At 41.8% G+C, this 19826-nt stretch overlaps 1 protein-coding gene across 1 annotated transcript in view; it reads right to left on the bottom strand.

The window, feature by feature from the left end:
* The window catches only part of NRXN3 (neurexin 3), a 1044813-nt gene that overhangs the window by 644814 nt on the left and 380173 nt on the right, over positions 1-19826 (bottom strand). The window contains exons 11-12 of the mRNA XM_075103635.1: positions 16667-16870; positions 8659-8685 (exon numbers count right to left, since the gene is read on the bottom strand). Of these exons, the coding sequence (XP_074959736.1) occupies positions 8659-8685; positions 16667-16870 (231 nt within the window). The remainder of the gene's footprint in view (positions 1-8658; positions 8686-16666; positions 16871-19826) is intronic.

Genomic DNA, 19826 nt, shown 5'->3' with positions numbered 1-19826 from the left:
AAATTTTCTAGCAGCAGTGCCTTTTGCCAGACAAACCAGCCTTGCACTGCAAAATACAGGTGATGTGGTAGGTCATGGTGGCAGAAGGACTGTAGCAGTCATTACTGAAACAGGTGGATGGAATGAGGGCTATTAAGCATGCCTCCCAGCTGTGGAGAGGCAACTTTTCTCTGTCATTATCAACCCTTTCACTATTCATTCATGGAAACAGTATCCAGTATTTAAGTCCTAATGCAGTTATTGTTTGATCTGAAGATAATCAACAGCCTGACATGTCTTAATCCTGGAAACAACAAGATGAGTACTCTCACCTCGAGTACTGTGTGCAGTTTTGGGCACCACAGTACGTTAGGGATACAAAGCTACTAGAGAGTGTCCAGAGGAGGGCCAGGAAGTTGGTGAAGGGTTTAAAGGGGAAGCCATCTGAGGAGCGGCTAAAGTCACTTGGTTTGCTCAGTCTGGAAAAGAGGATGCTGAGGGCAGACCTCATCACTGTCTGCAGCCTCCTCACAAGGGGAGAAGGAGGGGCAACAATTTGTCTCTCTGGTGACCAGTGATAGGACCCGAGGGAATGGCAGGAAGATGTGCCAGCGGAGGTTTAGGTTGGTTATTGGGAAAAGGTTCTTCACCTAGAGGGTGGTGGAGCACTGGAACAGGCTCCCCAGGGCGGTAGTCAGGGTGCCAAGACATGGAGTCAATCTTGGGTTGTCCTGTGCAGGGACAGGAGTTGGACTTGATGATCCTCGTGGGTCTCTTCCAATGCAGGGCATTCTATGATAACACATTTAGTACCGCTACACAGCTCCCTGATATTACCACTTACACACCAAGTTTCCTCAAACTCAGTGACTTGTGTATAAAAAGAAAAATCAATGAAATGGAAAAAGAAATGACCAAATGCTTGATGCCTGGACACCACAGGCGACACTGTTTCAGTTTACTTTTGGCCCTCGCTTTCACTGTAAGGCAGCAAAAAACGTCGCTTTTTTAAGCCCTGTAGCATAATATCCACAAACTTTGAAAGCTATAATTGCTTCCTGACTGTACTGGGTCTGGCTGGGAAGGAGTTAATTTTCTTCATAGCAGCCTGCATGGTGCTACGTTTCGGATTTGTGAGCAAAACAGCCTTGATAATGCACAGGCTGGGGGAGAGTGAGTGAGCAGCTGTGTGGTGCTTAGCCACCTACAGGGGTTAAACCAAAAGTGAAGACAGCTGATCTGAAAGGAACAAAATTTATACTAGGAAAGTGGCCAAATAGCAAGCTGAGAAGCACACAAGTTTTTCTATCAAAGCATTTTCCCCCCCGAGTATCCTGGCTGAGATCCTGCAAACATTGCAACAGGAAAGGAAGCAAGACATCCTGTTTTCCCCAAACAGGGGAAGCTTGTATTATAGCAACTGGTGGATAAGAGAGAAACGTTGCTGACCAGCAGCTAGTTAATTCAATGTATCATTAAAACAAAACCCAGCATCACATGACTTCAAAAGTTATCCTACCCACAAACTTCTTCCTAGGTTATTCCAATGTTCACCCACAGCATCTTTCTCCTCTGGGGAAAAAAAACCAAACCAAAACAAAAAACCCCATCCCAACCTTTTCATATTCCATAATTTTTCTTATAGAATCCCCAAATTTAATTGGAATTCTAACATTAAGTAATAGGTATCTAGCTTAGTGACTGACAGGGTGATTGATACGGTTGTTTTGACTCAGCTCCATTCGCAACAGTTCTCATTTTTAGTTATAATCCCATGGACGGTGTCAGAGGCTACAGGAACTGAAAAATCTCTATATAAAAACATACAGCACAAAGACAACCTTTCAAGAAGTGGCGAGGAGTCAAGAAATGCTGCTGGGCTGGGAACGACAGCCAGTAAACTGGCATAGCTGTTTTCCAAAAGTGGGTCATTGATTCCTGACAGGTGATTGCTAAGTTTCTAAGGTTAGTTTTCTTTCCCATTAGGTTCTACCACAGCAGTTTAGTTAAAAATAATGCAGAATGCGTTCTGCCAAGCTCTGTTCTCAACAGCGCTATCTCTTCAAATTGGAAGACCTGCTGAAGTCCCTTCCTGAGCACTAGAACTGAAGAGTCAGACTACAGACTTTCAAAAGATGCGACAGCATTAGCTGGAAGATGAAGGGTAACTGCTGCTAACTAAGAGCTGGGGCTAGCTGAAGTCTAGTAGACATGGATTTGGATTTGTAGCCCAGATTTACAGCCCCTGAAATAGGCTGGGATGCAGGGACCTTGCGATATCACAAAACGCAGTTTAGGATTACAGAAATTAATTAATTATGCCACAGCAAAACCTTAATCTTCATGACACTGTCTGGATGAGGAGGATTAAAGACACTGCAAAAAGCTTTTGCTCATTACAGCTAGAGTTCTGCACCCAATAATGCAAATCACTAGAGCCTCTTTACTGGTCACTTCTTATCTGGTATCCGCTGAGCCTTAAGGCTCACTGATTTGGCCTTAAATTTACTGATAAGATAGCATACAACATAGAAAGCCATGCTTGTGCTGATTAGTGTTTGCTTTTATTTTTCTTTTTAACTATTCAAAGTCTCATTAGAGATGCTCTCTCTGTGTTGTTCTCAGACAAAATTAATCACTCATAAAATACTTGCTTCTTCCTAGATAGTAAAGCATGAGTTTCCAGTTTTGCGCCAAATTTCTTTGAATAAAAGAAGAAAGTGGATGTTCTGGCAACTAATTACAGAATCTAATCTACAGAAGACATATTGTTTAGACAGCAGCGAAGCAGAGCAGCTTCTCGTATGTGATTCACCTTTTGCCTCTCACCTAGATGGAAGATGTCCTTGTGAAACCCAGCCCCAAAGTGTCTCGTCCTCTCCCTTGCAACCTGTAACTGCATGGGCTTTGTTGCTACCTTTTCAAAACAAGCTCAGGAGCACTCTTTCACTTTGTAGGGGTACCAAGCAACCTCTGCGTTCAAAGCTTAAGTCAAGAGGGCTCCTTCCCCACTGGGGACTTGAAGTGAACTTGAATCAAGCAAGTCTGAGACCAAATACCTCACTTTGTAGTAGCTGCCACAGGGAAGAGGAATTTGTTGGGTTATATGATAAATGTCATCTACACACCCATAAAGGAGCTCAGAGAAACAACAGCAGGATGGGGAGCCCAAATAATATCTTCCTGGATTACATCCAGGCCCATCACAGGGGCCATCAGCCCATCAGGGTCCCATCTGCACAAGCCCAGAGGAGCACCAGGATACTGTGGCAGGTGGGAACACAAATCAAGAACTCCTGGGGAACGAACACCTTGTCCGGGCCTCTCCCAGGGCTGTCCCAGCAGAGCCATTAGCCCCAGTGTCCAAGCGTGAAACTCATCACTGTAAGTCATCTGGAGCAGCTCCTGAGATTGCCTTTTGGACTAAGGGGTTGCTGCCTATGGTTGGGACATATGTCATGCAGCGGAAAAGGAGTTTGCAATCAGGCAGACTTAATATGGGATGTTTAGGGGAGAAACGAAAGGCACAAAAAGGGAGGAGTTTAGGTGATTTTGGGAGGAGCAAGAGTGGGGAAAACAGAGGGGTAAGGGGATAAAATGGTCATGTGTAAATAGTTGCTGATCAGTATGCTTGTCTGGCTGTGCCCTACACCTGATCAGCGCAGTCTGTCCTGTCTTCTCATTAAATTCCTTTCTAACTCCTTCCTGGGTGTGGGGTCTCTATTCTGTGTGCATGAGAGTGTACAGGGGTGTGAGTGCAGCAAATGGAGTCAGACCATGGGTGAGAGGGCCCGTATGTTCATGCTGCCAGAGACTGGAATGAGTGCCTGTCTGCAAGTAAGTGTGTGATCACTAGTAATGTGCCTGCTAGGAATACATCTTCAATCTCGCTACTGCGAGTGGCAGGGAACCTGGGAACAGGAAGCGGCAGTAGTCTCATCTCTCTTGGGCTGTTGGATCCAGCATGGTACGTTTTCCTCTAACCGAATTCTTAGTTTACTATTAACTGACAAAACATCTGGGAGGACTGCTGTTTCATCACCTGACGGAAGGAAAAGTCTTCCAAAGACAGGCTTGCTCCCTCATGTTCTTCTGCAGCAGCACAAGGCCAGGCCAGTGCCCTGAGTCTGAGGCTGCTCAAAGGCAAGACTGTTCTCAGCTAGGCTGTACAGATGCCAGAGACACCAGCTTTGCTTTCACCCCACAATATGACATACTAATGACTCGTCACTTTTCAGGCTGCATAAGCATTAGTTTCATCCTGATTATGTTTAAATGGAGTTAGGAGATAGCAGAGTCACAGATATGATGTGTATGTTTAATCATACCTCTTCGTTTTCCAAATAATGTTTTCATGTTAGAGTACTATTAAGCTTTTATTAAAATGACAGCAACATCACTAGGAATCAGATAAGTGCACCTGGTTTTACAACATTTTGATTAGATTAGAGTTAGCACAGCTTCCTATTTACTTACAATGATATGGAGAAAAGAAAACCTTAAACCTCTCCCAGAGAGTTACACATCATATGTTTGTATTTTATGTTGTCACAGTGGTACTTACTAAAATGAAACTTTAAGTTTGCACTTTATTAAGGCACTAAATACAGAAAGCACAGCAACTGAGAAAGGAGAACCAATCTCTCATGCTAGCTGTCTTCTATTATCAAAGACCAGTCCAAAATTAACTGGAGCTCAAACAACATGCTAACTGAGGGGCCTCATAGAGACACAGGATCAACTAGTAGTTATTGGACTGTGATTTTTCATCCTCTTCCATTTGTGATTTTAGCAGCTGGAAAGAGAAGAGGACCAGGATTTGCTGAGCCTTCACAAGTGATGTGAAAGCAGGTAACAGCTCGTCTGACATGCTTTAGTGACAAGGCCTCATTATGAAACAACAAGCGATAAGACAGAAGTATGCAGTGTCCCAAAGGCAGCCACTTTTGGAAGATCAAACCTCCTATAAAGGTAGTGTCAAACTATGTGACTGTGACTGTTGACACACCACATAAAAGGTTTGGGAGAAGAAGAGGGAACTAGGCCAAGAAAAATAATACAAGCAGTATCCTAGAAAGAACACAAAGTGGAGACACCTCCAAAAGCTAGTAAGTCTGTAGCACACACAGCCCTTTTCTCCACACTTAATATTGGGTAGAATGCTGAAAACTATCCCCATCTGGACTGATATGAAGTGGGGTCACTGAAAAGGGAATAAGGAAATTAAGGTCTTGATACCTTTGAAAAAATGAAGAAAAATCAGAGCAACAGATATTATGACACAAACTATAAAACCATCACAACTTTAACTTTCTTTAAAGTGAACTACGTATTTCAAGAAACAGTTGACAGGAAATGGACCAAAGAGCTACTCTTCTTTAGGAAATCCTATTTAAAAATCCAAAATATGCATATGTAAAAATGTAAGTGTATTTAGACTATACCTATTCTCCCCATAAATGCAGCCACCAAAATTGTGCTATCCGTTATGTCTGTGTTATGTTGAGGAACCATTCAATGCACCTTCACACAGTGTATTTTGGGATCCTGATCCTGCTTTGGGTTGTGCTGATTTTACACTAAGAGGAAAAGGAGTTACTACCCAGTTATATCTGCGTAAGCATCGGCACTGTTGGGTCCTTCTCAAACTCTGTCAGTGTGCAGAAACAGGTAAGATCAGTTTAGGTATCTTCAAGAGTAAAAGGAGAGGATGAGACGAGTATTAAAATAAATACAGAGAAAGTAAAAAAAAGTTCCTCTTCTAGGAAACTATGTCAGTCTTCCATTTGAGAATTGTGGGATATGGCAGTGATGAGAAACAGAGAGAGGGTAAGAAGAAATGATGTGATGGAAAACAGTATTTTGCATCTGATATATGCCAACCCAAAGATATGCAAGCAAAAAGCCCTGAATGCTTTCAAAGATAATTAAGAGCAATTATATTGAAAATTAAATGCTTACCTGGGACAATATACTAGACTCCACTCAAATAGCATGAGCTTCAGTGCTTGCGGTGGTAGACTCTTTAACCTACACGTTCCACAAGACCCCAAAACCACAACTCTGTTTACCTTTAAAACCATGAACCAGGTCCTTTCCATTCAGTTAGCAATGGTGACTGCTTGACCTGAAACTCTTCAACTGATTGGGAATCCCATTTGTCAAGTTAATTTAAAACACTTCTGCTCATTTCAACAGACTCTGGCAGACCTATCTGTATCTCCTTCTGCACAAGTAAAGGTCAGTGTGCCTGCAAGAGTGGTTACAGTGATATTTGGTCTATTCCTGCCTAACCATACTTAGTTCATGCAAGAGTATACAGTTTTTCATCAATCAGTTCCCAGCAGGCTCCCTTCTAGAAAGCAGGACAGATGACCTGAGTCATTGCAACAGGCAGCAACAAAAAAAGGTGTTAGAGGCACTAGGAGTAGGGTTATTCATTTTCAGCAAAGTATCATAAAAAAAATTAGGAAAATCCAAAGCATTTTAAACTAACTAAATAAGTAAATACTACAAACCTTCAGAGGAAAACTGTATTCAAAAATGTGACAGGCTCAACTATTAAAAATGCATGGAAGCAAAATGATTCAAGATGTTTTGATGCTTATGGGGAAACTAAAAAACGTGCTGGACTCAGACTGTCTTCCCACTGCTCTGTTTATAGGATTCACTTTTCCCTCTTTCTCTTTTTTGAGTGTTTCTCCCAATTACTGCTAGATTTTGATTTGCATGAAACCCATACCCTTGCTCTTTGCTACAAAAGCTGATTTCCCACCTGAAGACAGTCTTCCATAGCTAAGCCTTTAACAGCCAGCTGTCGTCAACAGTTGATGACGATGACAGCAACATCAGCTTGTTGTCCAGTACCAGAGGAACTGATATGGATGCTCAGATGACACGCACCAACAAGAACTATGGTGCAAGTGTTTAGATAGAGCTACAGGTGGCTAAGTAGCAAGAGCATATGAACTCTTAGGGAGCAAAAGATCCTATATTTATGCAAATGTCCTCAGCGCTGCTGGGTAAAAGCTGGCAATCTCAGCTAGCAGAGATTCAAGACACTTTTTCCTATTACCCACTCTGTCTCAAAATACAGTGTTAAAACTTTGAAGAGCAAAAGGAATTCAATGAGAGCTGTCAAGCTTTGAGTCGTACAGGACTAATCTCACATAGCCCTCCAACAGGGTTGAAGGAGGCTGCAGTTCTCCATGTTGTGAATTCCTGCTCAAGCTCCTACAGCATATCAGGGCTCACAGCTGGAATAATCACGCATCAGCCAATGCCTTGGCTTGTTCCACAGCTACAGGCTCCCAGGGACAGCTCCGTGAGACCAAGAAACTAATTACTTCCACTTCCCTACAAAGTAGGATCTCATTCAGCTGGCAGTGACCAGGAGGGAAACCTGATCTATTATTTGCCTATGTGTGTACTTTTTTTTCTATTTGCAACCACAGAGAACCTTTTAAATTTTGCAAATATTGTACATGGGTAAAAAACCCAAACAACTGCCGTCTGCTGTCTAACACTACAAACCTACTCTTAGTCCAAAACTATGGCAAAGCTGTTAGGAAACTGCTTTACAATAAGATTCTCTTGGTGCTGCTACAATTGGACCTGCTACTTTAAAGCCCTATGTATGCTTTTGGAGCTGCAAGACAATTCTTTCCACCTTCCCGCTAGCTTGGATTGGGCTCACTGGTGAGTGAAAAGACCACAGCCTCTAGAAAACACATGGACCATCCTTGCCTTTTAATCCCTTACAGCATTTCCGAAGCGATGTTTAGCCTTCCATAAATCTTTCCACATAAAATCTAACACAGAGGATCTGCCAGCTCAGGGATCTGGTTTTAAATAAGATAAGCCTCAAAGCACCCTTGAGAGCTAAACAGCTCCATTCTTTGGGAAGTGCTTTTTACTTTGAGGCCTACATCAACTTCAACCAGCTCTTTGAAGTAGAACAGAAAAGATTTTGTTTGCTCAATCAGTCTAGAATTGGATATGGATCTTTCACTATTACTTTTCTCAGGGATTTTATAAGCCTTCTTCCCTACTTCTACAGACTGAAAGGGATCTTCAGTGACGCAAAGATTCAGCTGGAATTTATTATAGAAACTTAAATGTTATATAAAAGGTTATCATGTAACTAGTAATATACTCAAAATCTAAGATCTAATTTTTCCTTCATCTATTCCCAAATAAAAACAACTTTGAATAAATATCAGGTTAAGTTGTCACCATTGTGAAATAAAGTGAGAGTTTGAGGTGGGTTTGTTTTGTTTTTTAAATATGCACGCCTTTTTTTGTAGTGGAGAAGTGCATACAGTACCTGTTGTTATGTGGTTCTTTAAAAGTTTTCATAAAGACAACAGGTTACCAGTGAAATATAATATCAGCTCATCAGGTTGCTCAGGTGCTCTTCTGCAAAGCTATGAAATAACAGTTCATCTCCTCCTTGGAGAAACCTAATATAAAATTTTCACATACAATCACTGTAACATCTTCCCTCATCCCCTCCAGCTTCATATCCCACCCAACCCTTCAATTTCAGAAGATTTTTTAAAAAACAAAAGAAAAAATAAAATAAAATAAAATAAAAACAGCTTATAAAACAGCAAAGAAAATAAAGTTATTTTAATATATATAGAAAGAGAACAAAATGAAACTTGAGGGAAAACTTACTGGCGTTACAGTTTATCCTGATACAGTCTAGATGGGGAAAAATAAATGAAAGATGAAATTGCATCCTTCAAGGTAACAGCTGCAGACATCCAAAAACAATCAGTCCACCCTTCCGGGGACAGACACACGCAAAGAGATGTGGCCATTTTATACTTATATACAGTCTGTACAAGTTCAGGAGTGGGTGTATATGTACAGTATATTCTACATAAATATCTGTTACATAAATATATATATACACACATATATATACACCTATGTATAGAGATATACCAATATACATATATATCCACATGTCAACACAGAAAACTGTTTTATTTTTATAGAAACCTCTGCATCTAAGAGTATCTTCTACTCCAGACCATGAACTGATGTGAATTACAATTTAAAAAATGTATAATTAAGGCACAAAAAAATCTCCCTCAAAATGCAAGTCATACTCCAGTCTCATTTGACTTTTTAAAGACCTTTAGCAATTTCTCTAAGAAGCTTGAAGCTCAAAGTCAACCTTTACACTTGGTTTCTTTTGAATTAATTCGTATTGTTATTGCATAAATACACCATCTGTCCAACACAGAATACCTGCAAAATCAGCCTATGAGATTTGTTGGTGCAATATTTAACCCTTTCCAGCTCTCCCAAAGACAGACCCTCTTCTCATTCCCCCAGTGCAGCCCAGAACACTTTTTAATATGTGCACAGACACATTTGACACTGTCCATTCAGGTGAGGAAAGGGTTAATATACTGCCCAGTTGTGTCCTATCATAAAATGGCCACTTGCAAACAACTAACCGCACGAACGCCCAGCCCAGATTTCAGCTAGTTCTGGAGGTTTGGGAATACTTCTTTTTTTTCCTTGGCAGGGGGAATGGGGATTTCTTTCAAGGGTCCCCAGCCCTGCCAGTTCCTCAGAGCCCAATCTCGTCTTGCTGTCTGAACGCTAAGACTGAATGGGATGCTCGTAACGTTCAGGGAGAAGATGAAATGGGCAGTGAAGTGGCAGATCTGGGAACCTTTGCAGGCCCTGCTTTCTTCAGAGGTTACAGGCAAGGGAGGGACGAAAAGGTGTACATGGAAAGAAAATTAAAGTTATGTTTGTGGAATTTAATAAATGGTAACTGAGGAGTCTGCACAAAGAAAACAAGTTGAGGTAGGAGAGTCTGAGCTAGAGGGCTTCTGAGCATTGCTTCTCTCATTTAATACACTAATGCTCAGCATATCTCAGGATATGACCCATAAAAGGGTCTTTCATTTATAAATGCCTACTTACAGCCTTGTGAGCATCCACTACTGTGATGTCTGACATGGGTGAGAACTATCGTATCAGTGCCGTTATGTACCTTGGGCCACGCTGGCCTTCTCTCAGGAAATCAAGGCCAGGAATAATAGCAACATGCTACTGGATACCCTGGACAACTAAATCTTTGACCAGCAGGGACAGTTTCATTTATTACAGAGATATGGCCCAGCAAGAGAGATTATACAGAATGGTGGAGAAATATAGCGCAGTTTGCTGCTTAACTGGACCAATTTTAGGTTTACTTAGACAGACGTAGGAAAATTATTTCAGCAACTGAAACTAAATGCAGTTCTTAAAAAATGAAAGAGGGGAAAGAATAAGAGTCTATAAATAAAGAGCCACAATGAGCAGGGACACACCAATCAGGAGCAGCACAGCCAGAGAGAGTCTGTTTTCAAGCAGAACTTCTCTTGAGAAAATCTGGGTTTGGTTTTGTGCGATTAGGTTTGTCATGTGTCGTCAACCGCAACAGAAAAGTGGGAGCAAACAGCCCTGGAGCAATTGGTACGATCACCATACAGTGGTGGCTATATCCCTTATAGGAGTTGGGTGGGGTAAAGGGAGCTCTGAAGTACATGCTGGGGAACTTCCCTCCATGACCTGATGGATAGCGAGAGCAAGAGCGAGAGAGACTCCCAAGTCTCACTGTGAGCAAGCGAGATCAAGAGAGTTGTTACAGCTGGAACAAGAAGGGAATTTCTTATGGGCTAAACTGTAAGTGTTCTGGAAAGGGAAACATGGCTGGTCCTCAGCAACATTCATCACAGTCAGAAACTAAAACCAACGTTGTGTTACTGATGTCTGCAGGCAAGTTCTACAATTTATTTGTGGTGGTACGAAAATAACCATGTGTACCAGGGCTTACCCTCAGGCTGAGTCACTGACTGCTCCAGGTGAAGGGATCAATGTTTCAAACTGAAAACAGAGTTTAGCCCTTATCCTGGCTGCTAGATTTCTGTTTCAAAGGACAACAAAGACCAGGCCACTGAGGGGGCGGACAACTACCACGGCATTATTAGATCTCCAGGTTCCGGAAGCACGAAGGCTCTGCAATGGCATGCAGTGGGGTGCCAGGCAGAAACGACCAGCTCCCAGACCAGATGTAGGCCCGCTGGGTCTGTGCGGATCCCACATGGCAGCCAAGCGAGCACATCTGCCTGTTCTGTGACACCAGTACCACCATACTCTCCACACTACGTTCAAAGAACAAGAATAAGGTTTTTTGTTCATTTCCTTAATTGTGAACCTTGCCCGAAGCAACAAAAAAGAAATTTCAATCATTAATTCATGAAGCTGTTTTCTCCCTCTTACATCAGTTTTTAGAAAAGAAGAAAATAGCTATTTTCCTCTAAACTAGTACAACACTACAAATCCAAAGCTGAGGATGTTTTTCCTGGCAGTAAGGTGCAGGTGTAGCCTGATCTTTGTGCTCAAAACAGCAGCAGCTGGGGAATTCAGGAATAATTAAAAAAAACTGCTTGGGATTCCTCATGCACAGTAGCAGGGCTAGGAGACTTCTGGTAATCATCATCTGGGACTCTCAGCCCTGTTATTGGCTTCTACTGATGAGATTTGCCTTATTTAGGTATGGCTGCATTCCTGACTCAAAAGAGGTTTTGCCTTGCCTTAGGGTTTGAAGATGAATATGCCTAAACAGCTGTAAATCCAGTCACCTGCCAGTTCAGCAACTTGATGAGGAATCTGGAGGACAGCAGTAAAGTGAAAGCACAGTCTGTAACTGCAAGGGGTGGCAGGATGAGCTGAGAAGACCTTCTACAGCTACTTTCTTTCATTACTATTCCTAATGTAAACCAGGAGCTGCTTCCTTACTGCTTAGATAGAAGGTTTCTCCAGAGCACATCACCTGGAAAATGGGCCAAAGACCCTTTCCTTGCAAAAGGCTAAATAGCTCCATTGCAATTAGCTAACACTAAGGATTCACTGTTTGGATGGAGATATCTTTAGTATCAGAAGTCTCTGCGAGTTAGGCCTGTGTTTCTTACCATTTGTACCTTTGTACCTGAAAACAGTGATATTTATTTGACATTACTAAGGCCCGAGACTGTTTTTTCCTTGAATCAGGGAAGAAAGTCACCTTTGCTGTGTGAGGACAAAGGGCTTGTTCCTTTTGATGAGCATCTACATGTGATTATGGAAGAGCACTTTGAGGCAAGACTAGGACAAGAAAGATAATTGTGTGGCCTGACTGTTTCTAAGCTCACTCTAGCTTATTTCCTGCGGGGAAACCAGATGAGGTCCTGTGCACACTCTTACCCCATGTTATAGTGTGGGTCCTTGCCTCTCTCCTATTTGCATGCAGTCCGACTGCACACCCACCTGTAACTGGCAGCTGACAAATATTTTTGTATGTCTATGACAAAAATCAAGGACCTTTAGATGCACTGATTATAGAAAATAAATTTATTAATGAGAATGAATGGGCATACACTTGCAGGTCTGAAAGTATAGTTTGCACAAAAGGAAATTTGGCGTAAAAGTTCACATATATTTAAAAAAGAAAAGTAGAAAATGGGCCTGCTCTGTTTCTATGTAGGAATGACAAAAGAAACTGCATTTTGGAGAGGCAAAGATGTCTTTGACACCTTTGAGGAGATACCTTAGGAAAAGATAGGCAAGAGGGATGATTACAATTCTTACAAGAGAATTGGCTCTGATTAACAGGAGGCAGGAAGTATTTATTCTAGTCACCAGTGACCTGAAGATGAGCCAAGCCAGGAAGAAAAAAGACCTTAAATATTCTTTAATAGAAATCAGTGACACTATAACCCTCCCACTCATCATCGGGAGGAAAAACGTGAAGGTGGATCTCCCTGTCAGACCAGCCATTTCTTTCCCTTTCTGCACAACTTGTCAGCATCAGAAATGATTCCCAAGCATGTTCCAAGCCATAGTTTGCTTAATTTTTCTCTCTCTCCTTCCACTCTAGACCCATTTCTTCAGAGTCTTTCTCAACAGATGTGAGACCTGTATCACATTTGGACTTCTAATTTCACACAACAAACAAACTACTGTGGGATGTGCTGTCAACATGCAGATTGCAGTGCCTCGGGCACCCACACGGGTAAGGTCTGAAACAACTTCCTCACCCCTCTTTCTTAGAGAATTATTCATCACTGCTCTTCCCTTCCCTCCCACCTTCTATAGCAAGCACCCAGCCGCCCATGCCCACCCACGCCTGCCGTATGATGTGTCTATCCCGTTTGGTTTGGACACTGAGTGCTGAGGAGGTGAGTGGGATATGCCAGCCCCTGCAGGCTGCTCTGTACGCTCTGTTCTCAGGGCTGTTTGCTGTGCGGGCCGCAGGCTTCAGGCCTTTGAAGGGTTGAATACCATCTTTTGATTTACCATGGCTGATGGGGTATGGGAAAGCTTTACAACTGAAATACACAGAAAAGTTTTTAAAAAAAAAAAGAAGAAAAGAAATAAAATAAAAGAAAAAACATAGGAAAGATCTTAATAACCACACAAATGATAATAAGTAATCAAATGGAATAGATCAAAGAAGAGAAGAAAGAGACAGCTCTTAGTAATAGTATTAAATGACTGATAAGAAAAGCACAATTAAATAACTCACCACTCAAAACAGTCTTTGTTTATACACATCTGTCATGGTTTAGACGCTCGGGGGGATGCTAACACGTAGCTAGTCAGCACCGAGCACACTCAGGTCTTCAGAGGTGGTGCTGATGACTGTTTCTCACTGGTAAGCGGATCTTGGCAGGGTCAGATAATGAAGATTTGGTTCTTATTTGTGACATTTTGGCTATGAACAGTCTCCTTAAAGAGTTAGATGTGACTTACAGTAAATAACTGAAAATGAATGGCTTTGGTAAAGTCATTCCTCCTCAAATTCTGTTTCTTCAACAGCAAAGTAACTTTGCTGTTCTGACAGAAGGAAAGTCCTGTTTCAAGGAACATATCTGACAGCTTTATAGATCTGAAGAGAGGAGAGGTGAAGCTCAATCCAGGTTCCAACAGTCTAAGCTATCCTTCTGTTGAGTCAGGCATAGGAGAGTGCTGAGAAGTTTCCAGTGATGCAACCTGTAGTCACTTCTGGGGGAAGATGCAACCTCACAAAAGTTTCCAGCTGAAAAGCTGGCAATCAAACATATATATTGCTTTAGTCCCTGGAGCTACACAAAAATAGCCTTCAGTTAACATAGGGTTTGGTCTACAGATTTTGTCCGTATATTAAACCATCAACAACACATCTCTTTCCAAACATGTGTAGACCATATGTCAATTCTTTAGCCACGTCTTTTAGACGCCAGATAGTAAGAGTTGAACAGCCCATCTCTAGGCTAGGTGATGGCGTAACAGACCCAGTGAGTGTAACTAGTGACCAATGCCAATCAGGCACACAATGTTGACAGACCCTGAGGGAAAATACTGTCTGCCAGTATGATATAAGGAAAACTGGAAAGAATAAGCTGTAAAAAATTATAAGTATATTCAGGGTAATCTAAATATGCCCTCCTCATATTCACATGGGGTGTAAGTCCAGGAGGCCTTGAACACCCAAAAGAAGCAATTCCCTCTATTCTCATTGACTTTAAAGGATGATAAAGACATAACAGAATCAAACAAGTGGCACCTTTCTCGGAATAAAAAGTGATAATTTTTTATGAAGTCTGGCAGTTTTCATGCTGTAGTACTTTTCAAGAGGGAGTATCAAAGGTGATAGAAGCAGCACTTTCTAAAACACTACCACATCCCTGGCAGGTTGTGAAGTAGTCTCTCTTCAACAAAGAGAGAAACTAAGGCATGCAAGGTAAAAGAACTGGCTCTGGGTTACAAAGAGGTAGTGTAGAGCTAAGCAGATACTCAGCTGCCCCATCACTTCCCTGATAGAAGCATGCCACTGCCAATCTTCCAGTGATTAAGTTTATCCTCTGAGAAGAAAATGGTTAGCAATAATTGCCAAGAAAGAAAATGGGGGGGATTCTCATTTTGCCAGATTATTAGCACCAACTGTATTAGACCAGAAGAAAATGCAGACACATATATATACTGTCATAGCTGAAGTTGATCTATTGCCTCTGCCCTCTAGGCCAGTCTGGATAGCATAGCAGCTGCTCCTATGCTAGCTAGGCACTCCATAGTGCTTTATATTTCTTCAGTCAAGCTAAGCAGAGCATATATATATATTCCAAACAGGAACTCTATAACACTGCATTTTCTATTTTTTTTTTTTTTTTAATAAAAAGCAAGGGCTTCTATGGCCCTTTAGATGGACACTCTTTGCTTTTAGAGATATGAACTTGTTTAAATGCACCTTCTTCTCTTCACTTTCTTTTTCCAAAAGCTGATATTAGGGTCTGACTTGTACTTCCAAAGCCAAAAAGACACTAGAAGAAGTTTTAGAAAACAAGCTAGTTCTAGAAGACAACTGCTGGACAGCATATTGCCCATGTGAGGATGAGGAACCCTAAAATCACCAGTCAAGCTCATCTATGGTACAGCAAGACATTGATAGACTTACCATATCTAGCTAGGACAGGAGCTAAAAACCAAGAACCATTACTACAGGTATGGGCGTATAATACTTTTTTTGCCCTCTACAAACAAAGCCACTACATGGTTTGCTCCTGATATCACCACAGCAGGGCTCTGAAGATGCTGATACCGTTAGCTCAAAAATATACAAAAGCTTGTTTCAGTGGGGCTTAGAATTTTGAAAGCTGACACAAGCTTTCACAGACCATGCACACATCTTCATATAGAGTACCCTACATATTAGAAGAGGTTTAGCATTTCACACTGTCATGGTAGTTCTGCCTCTTAGACTCAGAATCTCTTCTTAGTTATATTCCTGGATTCACATGAAGCAACAAGTTGCATCACTGGAAAGTGAAAGAAAGCTTCAAGTCGTATATTTACATTCTTTAAAAAGACTGTTTGTCATTCACTAAAATACTTAAAGACTGGCCAGAAAATGGATTGAGGCTAATCTAATAGCACATCCACTCCCCATTTTTTTTTCATTGTTGTTATTGTTGGACTTGTTTCTAATTGTCTTTTTCTATTATTTTCTGTGACAGCATAACTCTAAGGAGACAGAACACAGCCCTTTAGCATGAGGGGAATGCACTTTTATTATTGTTGCCTTCATTTTAATAAAGACACAATCAAAAAAACCCAGGCTTTTAAAACTAGATATAAAAAGCCCTAAAGGCTGAAACATATAGTGATTAGAAAACAGAAATATTTAGCAAATTAGTAAAACAGACCAAGCTGTTTCAAATGCTGCCAAATTCTGCAAAGGATGTGGGATTCACAGTACTTCTGCTTGCTACCATATCCATTTTGCTTCCCTTCCACGTTTGGCCTTGACCGTTTTGAGTGATACTGGATGAATGAGGGATGTAACTGATCAAAAGATGGACCAAGCAGCATGTCTCACACAGAGCTCACCAGTCCCAGACCAAGAAAGGAAACTTAAAAACTTAAACACTTAAAAACCAACACTGTCCATAACGAAGAACTGACCGCAAATCTTCATGCAGCAATGCAGAAGAGAATTTCTCTCCGCAAGAGAATATCACTATGAAGGTCTCAGCAGTTATTTTAGAAATCAATCCAATCCAACCAAACCAACAGAAATTAAACAAAACTATTTAAAAAAAACACTAATCACAAGCCCAAACTAATAGTGAAGGGGCAGTGGAAGGTTTTTATACGATACCTAAATTGACCATAAGTTTGACACGGCCTCCGTCCAGCTCCAGGCGCAGAGTGTCTGCAGAGTCTCGTGAGGTGGTTGCCATCAACAGCCCGTAAGCACGCTGGGACATGAAACGGAAGGACACGTCTTCTGCTTCAGTATGCATGACCATGGGCATGATGATCTTCATGTACATGCTGCCATCATAGCTCAAGATAGAGGCCTCTGCAAGGAATCAGCAAACAATTGCAAAAATGAAAAGAAGTTACACCTCTGTGCAATCTTCATGCCTGAAGAACCCCGACATCAATCACAGAGCACCGTGTTTACAGAAACCATAGCACTCCCCACAGAAATGTATGTAACTGGGGAAAAAAACAGCAACTGTTCAACTGCATCCAGCAACCCTATGTGGCAAGTATGAGCAACAAACATAAAGATATGGTATTCACCACAACTGGAGGCAGCAGTACCCATGGAGACATAATCCCCAAGGGCAAGTTTGTTAAGCACAGGGCCCTTTTGTGATAATGAGCTGGCAAAGACTGTTTTTCACATCTTCCAGAAAATGCAATCTCCTCCATCAGTCCTGCCTTCCCTAGTACTAGCTGTAATGACTACTTTAAATAATGTCTACAACACTTCTACTAGAGCATTTAGTCTTGCTTTTGAAGGCTCAGAGTTCCTCAGGTAATCTTAAGAGCTGTTGCTTATTTAGAGAGGAATTTCATTCCATTGCTAGCACTTCAAAGAAAAACAACTCTATGAAGCAAGTTTCCTAACAGATCTTTCCTACATCAGATTTGTGCTGGTTTTTTATTTTATATTTTTCCCCTCCTTACTAACAACTAATGTCAGTAGAGCTCTGCTGACACAATTGATGGCACTGCAATGCAAATGAAGAAAGGAACAAACCAAACTCCATTGCAAGTTTGTCATTTAAACATAGGAAAAGTCAGGAGATGGGGGCATAACAAAAGCCAGGAGGAGGAAAATGAAAAAAACAGCAAACAAAGAAATTATATTTTTCTTTCATCTCTGAGGATGTCAAAGAAAATGGGAAGTTCAGCTGGGGAAAGGAGTTATAGTACTTAACATTCTCTATTTGTTCAGGGTCTTGCCTGCAGAAACTGATATTCTTCTCTAAGGGGTAGAATTAAAGTCTTGTGATAGAACTGCAGCAACCACTACAGCACAGAAATCATTGTTTCAGTCTGGGAATATACTCCAAAGCATTTTTATCCATAAAATTTACAAATGTACTTAAATATATTAATGTATGAACCAGAGCGTCCCTTCACCCCACAGCCAACCCCCACCAAAGTCATAGCCGTAGAGTCCATACAGGACTTCTACCACAAAACTACATATAAAAATCCCAGAGGTTAAAAGGAAGACCAGTTCAGCTCCCTAGGCACGTGGAAGGATTGCTCTGTAAAGCACTCTTACCAGTGCCTCAACCAGTTTAGCTACAGTTTTCTCAAATGGCTGGGGTTCTCACCAGGCACCCCCCACACACCCCAGAAAGCTAACACCCCATCTGATTTAACCAACTGCAACAACATGTATTTGGAATCTAGACATCCTCCTTCTGTTTCACCCCTTTGTCCCATATTTTCCAGCCAGGCCGCTCATGCTGACAGGAGCAGAACTTCTAGAGGGAAACAGCAAGCCTGGCAGAGCCAATCCATACACCCTCTCAATGCCTACACGTTAGATACTAGAGCAGGGTAGACAGGTGGGAAACTGAGAAACAGCCATATGTCCATACTGGAAAGGACCCGCAGCCGGCTCCACAATGTCCAGTAACAGAACTGCAGTGTATCATAAATATGAAAATGAGGTGATAAATGAGGATATAAGTATCAAGCTGACAAAGTGACAGAGCAGATGATTACAAAATGTTTGGTGGGGATCACTGTGGTCATGCTGGTGCAGCGACCCACCACTCTAATAGCTTGTACGCAGCACCTCCCTGGTCATGGGACATACAACCCATTAAAAAGAAAACTTTTCTGGGACCACCATTAAAATGTCTGTGAACAGCATCCCTACTCACCCGTTTTATTAGCTGCACTCCCCACACACTGTCATGGTCTGTATACACAAAGCTCTCTACACACAACACCCACTCAGCCAAACATACACCTTCTGGGTACCAGCTGTCAGCGCTGCCCTTGGGACTCACATCTTCACTTGGCCAAGAAACAGAGAAGGAAAGAAAGCTTCTTTTTCAAGGTGGGGGAATGGTTTATTCTTTTCAAAGCACAATTCTCTTCCCCCTCACGTCTGCACCTCTTACTTGCCACCCACAGCTGCACGCTGGAACTAAATGTACTGTATATTATACATACACTCAAAGGCAATGCCTATGTACACACAAACCCTCCTTGCTCTCTTTCCTCTCTCTCTCTGTGGATTGTATTAGAAAATGCAGTCAAGCATGAAATGGCTCTTTTGACGCCTTCAGCTCAGATGTGCCTTGCATGAAACAGTTGCTTGCCCTAGAGCCTGAATAGCTGCAAGAAGGGGGTTGGAGGATATCAGGACTACAAGTGGGAGTAGCTGACACAAGTGCTCCAGCGCCATTGCTTCCTTCTGCACAGTGCCATGCATTAGGTGCTTTGGAAACACAAGTTTTTCTGCAGACACTAGAAGACAACAAACTGAAACTGTGGTAATAATGAGTCTCTTCCCTTCAAAAAGAATTCGTGTCCTTCAGCTTCCATTGCCAGAAATTACTGTTCTTAGTCAAGGAATCCCAACCGTTATTGTTATACTTATGTAAGAAGGACCTGAAGAACACCCAGAATCGCTGAAGATGGCACAAAAGTCTAGACAGTATTTCAAATGACATCACACAGTAGCCTAAATCAGGTATTAATGTCCCTTCTCTGGCCAGACTGCTACAAACAGAGAGCAATAAATCGTTGTAACAATTAAGCACATAAAATTAAATAGCCTGAAATAGTTGAAACAGCCTTTGCACGTCCATAGGAGACAATGAGTTTCTGTTCTGGTATGTGCCCTATGCTGACCTGAGCCCGGTCCAGCACAGACTGCCTAAGCACTTGACATCTTCTAAATACATATATTTCATTCTCACCTTGCAAGTCTTCACCATCTGGAGTATCTGGGAGCTCTTTCAGCACATCTCCTTGCAAGCAGACCATTCCCTCCA

The sequence above is a fragment of the Phalacrocorax aristotelis genome, chromosome 9, assembly GCF_949628215.1.
Source record: "Phalacrocorax aristotelis chromosome 9, bGulAri2.1, whole genome shotgun sequence".
NCBI classification, from domain to species: Eukaryota; Metazoa; Chordata; class Aves; order Suliformes; family Phalacrocoracidae; genus Phalacrocorax; species Phalacrocorax aristotelis.
This window is presented reverse-complemented; position numbering and strand designations above follow the sequence as displayed.